An 8,041-nucleotide genomic window follows, 5' to 3' on the forward strand; every position below is an offset into this window, starting at 1 on the left:
GTTTCGGTGTCGGATGTGGTTTTGGTGGTCTGATAATGGTGGTGTTTCGGTTGGCGGTGGTAGTTCTCTTTGACAAAATGAAAAGAAAGTTATTGTGCTTGTGTGTGTTACAAAAGGCATATAGATGGGATGGAGTTGCATATTTATTTTATTTTTTGTTTCATTTTAATCAGAAAATACAAAATTAATAAAAAATATGAAAAACAAAAATACCAAAAGTAAATCCGTTATTTTATATATTTTAAATTTAAAAAAAAAAAGTTAAAGTCTTGAACCGTTATCTCAGTCCAATATTTTTCGTATCAAAGCGTCAATTTCCATCTAAAACCATTTTTGAACACTAGTCAAACTAACAAAAAAGGAGATGTGTGGAGTGAGTCAACACAATAAGGAAGCCACATGTTAAAACGGATAGACTTCAAGGTTTGGGGATTACGCGGCAGCTCCTCACTTGAAGGGAAGATAAGGGGAGTGAACAAGTGCAACAGAGTTGAGGAAGCCCATTAAAAATTAAAATATATATTATTCGAATTTCTTGAATCCTTCGATGGAGCCTTTCAAGTCGTCTCCGTCTTCGTCATCTTCTGTACCAACTGGAAGATGGACACATGAAGTGTTCCTAAGCTTTAGAGGCGAAGACACGCGCAATAATTTTGTAGATCATCTTTATACTGCTCTAAGTCAAAGAGGAATATCTGTGTTTAAAGATGATAAGGCGCTCGATAAAGGGAAACCGATCTCCCGGGAGCTGCTGAAAGCCATTGAAGAATCGAGGTTTGCTGTGGTTGTTTTCTCTAAAAACTATGCGGACTCTTCATGGTGTTTGGATGAGCTTGTCAAAATCATGGAATGCCAAGTTCAGATGGGACAGATGGTGTTGCCGGTGTTCTATCATGTAGATCCATCCGATGTACGTGGACAGAAAAATGACTTCGATACCGCCTTTCAGGAACACGAGGACAAGTTTAAGGGAGAGATGGAGAAACTGAAAAACTGGAGGAAAGCTTTAGCTGCAGCTGCCGGTTTGTCTGGCTGGCATATCAAGGAAACAGGGAATGGGTTAGTTTTCCTAGATCTGTTGCTTCATTTATTTACAGGCATTTATGAACGTAATTTCTATCATTCTACCAGGTTATTTTGTTACCAATGATTAAGATTTTGTGCATAACCATATGTTATCTCACTTATTATGTGCTAAATTTATGGGGGTGCTTTTAGATAAATAAAAGTGCTTATTGGCTTACAGTGAGGTAAAAAAAATTTTTTAAAGTGTTTGGATTACCTTTTATGGTTAAAGGGATGTTTGGGATTGTTTTTAAAATAACTTTTGACTTTTACCTTTTCTTAAAAGTTAAAAAATGACCAGAAAATGTTTGGCTAAGGAAAAAGATATTTTAAAATAACTTTTTGTGCGGAATAAAAAGTTGGTTTTTTAAAAGTCACAAATTCTATCTTTTTGTAACTTTTCGGACTTTTTAACCGAAAAGTTTGCTTTTACCCTAAAAGCAAATACAAACACATTTTTAAAATTTTCTTTTGGAAAAAGTCACTAGTCAAAAAATCATTTTACAAAAAGAACATTTAACCTTAAAAAGTAATCCCAAACATCTCCTAAAAAGCCGATAAGTAAAAAGTGTTTTTTTGAAGTTATTTTGGTTAAAAAGCTAAAAACACTTTCAAAAAACCAAGTTTTACATGCTTTTTGAAAATTGTTATTTTGAAGTGAATGGAATCGCTATTCTGAAAAGTGCATTTGATTTTGCCAAACACTTTTTTTTTACTTATTAGCTTTTTAAAAAGCTAATAAGCTAATAAGCTGTTTTGAAAAGCATTCCCAAACACCCCCATAGATCAACCAATTGAATTGCGGTTTCATCTATTTACAGTTCTATCTTTCTCGTATTATGGATTTTCGGCTATTTACCTTGATAACCTTATAAATTATAATTGTATCCATTTACTATTTGACATCCCCAAACTAGTCGGTTAACTTGCTTAAAATGGGCAAATATGTAGGGGCGAATCTGCCATTCTCAAGGACATTGTTGCAAAGATATCAGACAGCATACAACCTCGTGATTTGGAGAAACATCTATGTGGTATCGAGTCTCGGATAGATGAATTATATCCATTATTGGATATGGATGCGACAGAAAAGGTCCACATGGTGGGGATATTGGGAATGGGAGGAATTGGTAAGACAACTGTTGCTCAAGCTTTATTCCGAAGAATTAATCATAATTTTGAGGGTTATAGCTTTGTTAACGATGTTAGAGAAAATAGTTATAGTAAAAAAGATGTATGTGCCTTACAACAAAAGATTCTAAGAGAAATTTTACAGCAAATGGCTCCTTTAGGTAAAGTGAGTGTTGGTTATCCAACTGTGGATCCTGAGTATGGAGCCAACATGATACGTGAACGATTTTGCCATAAAAAGGTTCTTCTAGTTCTTGATGACGTGGATAATGATAAGCAGTTAGAGTTCCTAGCCAGAACACATGAGTGGTTTGGCCCTGGAAGTAGAATCATTATAACCACTAGAGACGAGCATCTTCTATCAGATGCAAATGTCATCTACAGGCCTGATTTTTTAAGTAAGAGTGACGCTGCTGAGCTTTTCTGTTGGCATGCTTTTCGGAAAAGTAGCCCTCCTGAAGGGTATGAGGAGATCTCAGATCGTGCAATACGCTATGCTAGCAGCCTTCCTCTAGCCCTAAAAGTTTTAGGCTCATTCTTCCATGGAAGGCAACTAAGTGTGTGGGAAAGTGCTTTAAATAGACTACGCAAAGGATCAATTGATAAGATTCATGAGACACTGAAGTTGAGTTTTGATGGACTAGATGCTTCTGAGAAACAAATATTCCTAGACATTGCATGTTTCTACAAGGACCAATATGAAGAATATGTAACTAGAGTACTCGATAGCTTTGGTTTTGACCCGGTGATAGGGATTAGTGTTCTTATTGAAAAATCTCTTATAACTGTTTCAAATAAAAGGCTACATATGCATGATCTCATACAGGAAATGGGTTGGCAAATAGTTTATGAGAGTTTCCAAGATAGCAGGGTATGGAAACTTGAACATATTCGTAAAATCATCAAGGAAAAGAAGGTAACATAATCACTATCTTTATAAAGTTCTTTTTTTTATGCTTTTCATGTATGGTTTTCGAATGGGTATGATTTACTTACTCTCTACTTTTTTGTAGCAGAAGCTAAAAGCAATAGAAGCCATGATGATTACGGACAATGCACGCCATGTTGATGGCTATGTTTTAGCAAGCATGCAAAATCTTCGGCTACTTGATATTGATGGAGAATTTACTTCTACCCAACCTAGATTTCTCCCTGATGAGTTGCAATGGCTTTGTTGGACCAAGTACCCATTCTTGACTCTGCCTTTAACAGATACGTGTAAGCTCGTTGGGCTTGAAATAGCCGGTGGAGGCATGAAACAATTATGGAAGGGACGAAAGGTATTTAGCCGATGAAGTCTGTTTCTTTTTGTCCGTAGTTGTCTACATTGATAAGCAAAGCCTCTATTTGTATTGAATACAAAAAGATCTCGATATTAATTACTCTAATCAATTTCTGTTTTACTTTGTCAGATTCTACCGAACTTGAAATTTATCAACCTCGAAGGCATGGACAAGCTCACATCATTTCCAGATGTCTCTGAGTCTCCAAATATCGAGAGGTTAATTTTGTCAGGTTGTAGGAGATTAGTGGAGGTTCATGAATCTCTTGGATCTCATAGAGGGCTTGTTTACTTGGACATGCATGGTTGCAGTCAGCTCAAGTGTCTACCATCCAGGCTTGAGATGGAATCCTTGGAGATTCTAATTCTCTATGGATGTGGAAGTCTTGAAAGATTCCCAGAAGTCTCCCCATGCATGGTTAAACTATCACAATTACATCTTTCTTTTTGTTCTACAATAAAGGAACTGCCATCATCAATCAGATATTTGTCTAGCCTAAGCTTCTTGAATCTTGAATACTGTTCGAATCTTGAGAACATACCAAACTCTATATGTGAGTTACAGTATCTTAAATGCCTTTACCTTCACAACTGCAAGAAACTGAGAAATCTTCCAAAGGAGCTTGGAAGCATGAAAATGTTAGAAGAGCTGTGGCTAGGATTTACGTTTACCATTGGATGGCCACATAAGTGTGCTGGCATTGATAGTTTGACAAGTTTGTCTTCCTTGAAAAGCTTAGATCTCAGTTGGAGAGAAATTGAAGGGGAAAGATTCCCCCAAAATCTTGATAAACTGTCCTCCTTGGAAGAATTATATTTAAGTGGCAACTCTCAGTTAGTTGAGTTACCTTCAAGCATCTGCCATCTTTCTCGTCTTATACGCCTAGAGGTGAATCAGTGCCCTCGACTTCAAAGACTGTGTGGGCTCCCACCAAGCATACAAGTATTGAAGGCAAATAATTGTAGCTCACTGGAAAAGATTGGAGATCTATCAAAAGAGAGCGACTGGTTGTTTAAGATATGGCTGGGTCATAACCAGAGACTCTTAGAGGATGAAGAGAATCAAAGATACCTTGATAACATGCTGCAACTATCCTTCATTAAGGTGGTTCATCTCTATCTTTCTAATATCATTTAATTTATTTACACTGCTCAAGGGTCAGGACTGGACGGTGACCGGAATAGAAAAGCTTTCTGTGGCTTTTTTTCAGTGATGATTAGAGATCAAGACTCAAGAGCTAGTCCATGTCCAATCTTGTTCCTAATTTTTAGATACGACAAAAATTGCAAACCTGGGCTTTCTGCTCATCATATCTTTGGAAGCAACTTTTATATTGTTTAACAAAGCATGATTGTTTTGGTTATTTACAGAAATGTGCTGCTGTAAATCATCGATTAAGAATTACTATCCCTGGAAGTATGATTCCAAGCTGGTTCGAAAAACAAATGGATGGGTGCAGAATAGGACTGAAGTTACCTCAGAAATGGCATTCCGAGATCATGGGTTTTGTGGTATGTGGCGTGTTTACTCTCCAGTGGTTTGAATATAATTGTCCGCGCATCATCTTCAGAATTACAAAGGATGGAGCTGCCATTCCTAAGCCGGAGGTTAATGCAACTGAAACAGCCGAGAATACAAATCTGTGGATTAGCTATATCCCGTTAGATTTCTTTCAGCAGATGTACCATGATATTCAACCTGAAGACTGGGCTCATATTCAAGGTAATCTTGACATGACTGTAACATTAGGATATGGCATGGAATCAGTGAGATGTGGGGCACATGTTATCTACAAAGAAGACCTCCAACAGATTACAACTTGTATCTCTGATTATGGGAACGATGTGCATGTTACTAATGAGGATGTTTCATATGATGAAATTATCTATGGCAACACTCGTGTTTATAGAGAAAAGTTTGATACGAAGAGCTTGATGCCTTTAAGAAGTAGAACCTCAGCAAGGTGCAACACGGAGCACATATTTTCTTTCTTACCATCTTCCTTGGATGGTGGTATCTGGTCCTTTTATTCCAAGGTCACCTCTTTTTTTCACTGTTGGATGTTTTGCCTGTCTTTCGATATACTGTAACTTCCTAGTCGTGTTAAATGATATTCTGAATCATGAGAAGCCTATTACTGATTTGGAAATTAGGAATGCTAATGTGAAAAAAAAGAAAAAAAGAGGGTAGATTAGTGCTTTTGAATTTACAGTATCTCTACTATTATACAATACATATATAACATATAACAGTGGGTCCCAAAGATTTTAAGACCAAAGTCATAAACCAAAGAGACGAAATTTGGGCTATTGGATTAAATTTGAATGGTGAAGATTAAAAGCTGATAAACCTTGTGAATACAAGTTAAACAATGAAATGATGAAATTAATAAGCTTACAGCATCTACAACAACTCTTTAAGCATTAGGAAACACAACTTTAGAGAAAACCAAAAAGTTACACGGTTCCTCGTTTACGAGGTCACCCTCCGATGATTGTATTGATTTTTCTTGATCAAATATTTAATGTGTTTCATGTAAAATTGTTGTTGCAAAAATGTTTATTCCTCATCATCAACTTACATGCCATCTGTTGATTTCCAGGCCAAGGATTTTTTGCTGTCCACTATTCGAAGAAAATGATACAAATAACAATTACAGTCGACAAAAGTAACAACTGTGATTCCTTGAGGCTGAAAGCAAACTTGAAGATAACTATCGGTATATTTAAGTTATTCAGTCCAAAATCCAACGAGTACACTACAAGACTGTCTTACATAGGTCGAGGAGGCTGTAAGAAAACCCCAAAAGTATACTTAAGAATTTATACTATATGCATTGCTTGTTTTATATATAAAAGTAAAGACGCTTGTTCTGGGAATCCCAATTTGTTTCTTTTTTATGTTAAGAGAATCTGTGTATTGAAGATGATATGTGCTTTGTTTGAAAGAAGCTATGTAATAATGAATATTGTATATGTGCTTTGCTTGAAAGAAATTATGGAGTTTCCTTTGTTTTTTTTTTATGAGGGAAGTATATATATATATATATATATATATATATATATATATATATATATATATATATATATATATATATATATATATATTGTATATGTGCTTTGCTTGAAAGAAATTATGGAGTTTCCTTTGTTTTTTTTATAAGGGAAGTATATATATATATATATATATATATATATATATATATGGCTAGGTTATATTGTTTTTGTTAAGTATTGTGTGCCTATGTAAATGAATCTAGGCCAATCATTTGTGGTAATTAAAGAAAGTGATTTTCTTTTTAAATTAAATAGAAAAAAATCAAATAAATGAGCTTTAATCAATTAACCGGTCAATCAAGGGTAGAATGGTATATTGCCCCGTCATTTAATTAGGAAACGGTGGATAACTATGGAAGTGATCAACCGATAATCCCAAATATCTCGCATACTCACATAATCAAGAGCCGAAATCCTTAGGAGGTTGAAAAACATTCTGATTTATTGAAATCAATCTTCAAAATCATAAGATCCTTTGACGGGTTTTCTTATAAATATTGACATTTAACCCTAGAAGACAGAATCGACATTTGGGGGCTTATATTTACGGTATTCTGCAACAATGAGGAGTACACGATCCACTTCATTCAAGTCAAAGTTCAAGAACACAGTAGAAACGGCGTTGAATCTTGAAGATGACAATGATGATTTCGTTGCTGAACCTGAAGGTAACAATTTTTTTGTGGTATTTAATGTTTATTTAGTTCGAAAAATGTAGTAGAGTTAGTAAGTGTATTTGAAATCATTTATGCATGTATGATTTGTGGTCTGGAAGAAAAATGTGTCATTTTTTGGTATTTTCTTAAGAATCATTACTGTTAAGTAAAGCATGCGTTGAATTTTGAATATTATGGTACAATGAAATTATTGTGTATGTTATTCTGCCAGAATGTTCTGTTTGTATGAACCTGACCATGGTTGTTATTATGCTAGAATAAGTCTACTTGTTTTACTCGTTAAAATTGTAAACTAAATTTCTTTAATTAAGTAGTTAATTAGCATTTTATACAGGTTTTAAATTCTAATGGAATCACAGTTTGTAGATGATTAATGACTTAAACTGAAAAAATCATAGTTCTTGTATGTGGAATAAGTTTACATGTTTCATATTCTAATAGAATGCTCTGTGTATGTTTGATGTATTTGTTATTCTACTAGAATAAGTCTACTTGTTTACTAGTTAAAATTGTAAACTAAATTTCTATATTCAAGTAGTCAATTAGCAGTTTATACAAATTTTAAATTTTAATGGAATAACAGTTTGTAGATGATTAATGACTTAAACTCAAAAAATCATAGTTCTTGTATGTGGAATAAGTTTCCAGGTTTCATATTCTAATAGAATGTTCTGTGTATATAAACGTGAACATGGTTGATATTCTGCTAGAATAAGTCTACTTGTTTTACTAGATAACATTGTAAGCTAAATTTCTATATTTAAGTAGTTAATTAGCATTTTATACAGATTTTTAATGAATTAAAATGAAACAATCAAAATCTTATATA

The 8,041-nt window shown here is 34.4% G+C and overlaps 1 protein-coding gene across 2 annotated transcripts; it reads left to right on the plus strand.

Moving 5' to 3' along the window:
* The first annotated feature begins 412 nt into the window (after positions 1-412).
* Positions 413-6,502, plus strand: LOC145086131 (TMV resistance protein N-like). 2 transcript variants are annotated; one of them, XM_079023865.1, is made up of 6 exons: positions 415-1,059; positions 2,017-3,112; positions 3,213-3,476; positions 3,609-4,583; positions 4,850-5,515; positions 6,082-6,502. In XM_079023865.1, exons 1-6 carry the CDS (start codon positions 548-550, stop codon positions 6,118-6,120), a joined length of 3,552 nt encoding a protein of 1,183 aa, XP_078879991.1. In that variant the 5' UTR covers positions 415-547; the 3' UTR covers positions 6,121-6,502. The 2 variants fall into 2 exon arrangements, with proteins under 2 accessions (XP_078879990.1, XP_078879991.1); XM_079023864.1 differs by lacking the exon at positions 6,082-6,502 and having other exon boundaries at positions 413-1,059; positions 4,850-6,061.
* The last annotated feature ends 1,539 nt before the right edge of the window (positions 6,503-8,041 follow it).

Source organism: Lactuca serriola, chromosome 2 (assembly GCF_051521515.1).
Source record: "Lactuca serriola cultivar US96UC23 chromosome 2, Lser_US96UC23_V15, whole genome shotgun sequence".
Classification (NCBI taxonomy): domain Eukaryota; kingdom Viridiplantae; phylum Streptophyta; class Magnoliopsida; order Asterales; family Asteraceae; genus Lactuca; species Lactuca serriola.

What these genes read in the sequence shown, in the direction of transcription:
- LOC145086131 (XM_079023864.1), top strand. Translation starts at nt 548, where the DNA reads ATGGAGCCTTTCAAGTCGTCTCCGTCTTCGTCATCTTCTGTACCAACT. An exon ending in AAATCATCAAGGAAAAGAAG is followed by an intron (nt 3,113 to 3,212) that starts GTAACATAATCA and finishes TTTTTGTAGCAG; the next exon opens with AAGCTAAAAGCAATAGAAGC. An exon ending in TGCAACTATCCTTCATTAAG is followed by an intron (nt 4,584 to 4,849) that starts GTGGTTCATCTC and finishes GGTTATTTACAG; the next exon opens with AAATGTGCTGCTGTAAATCA.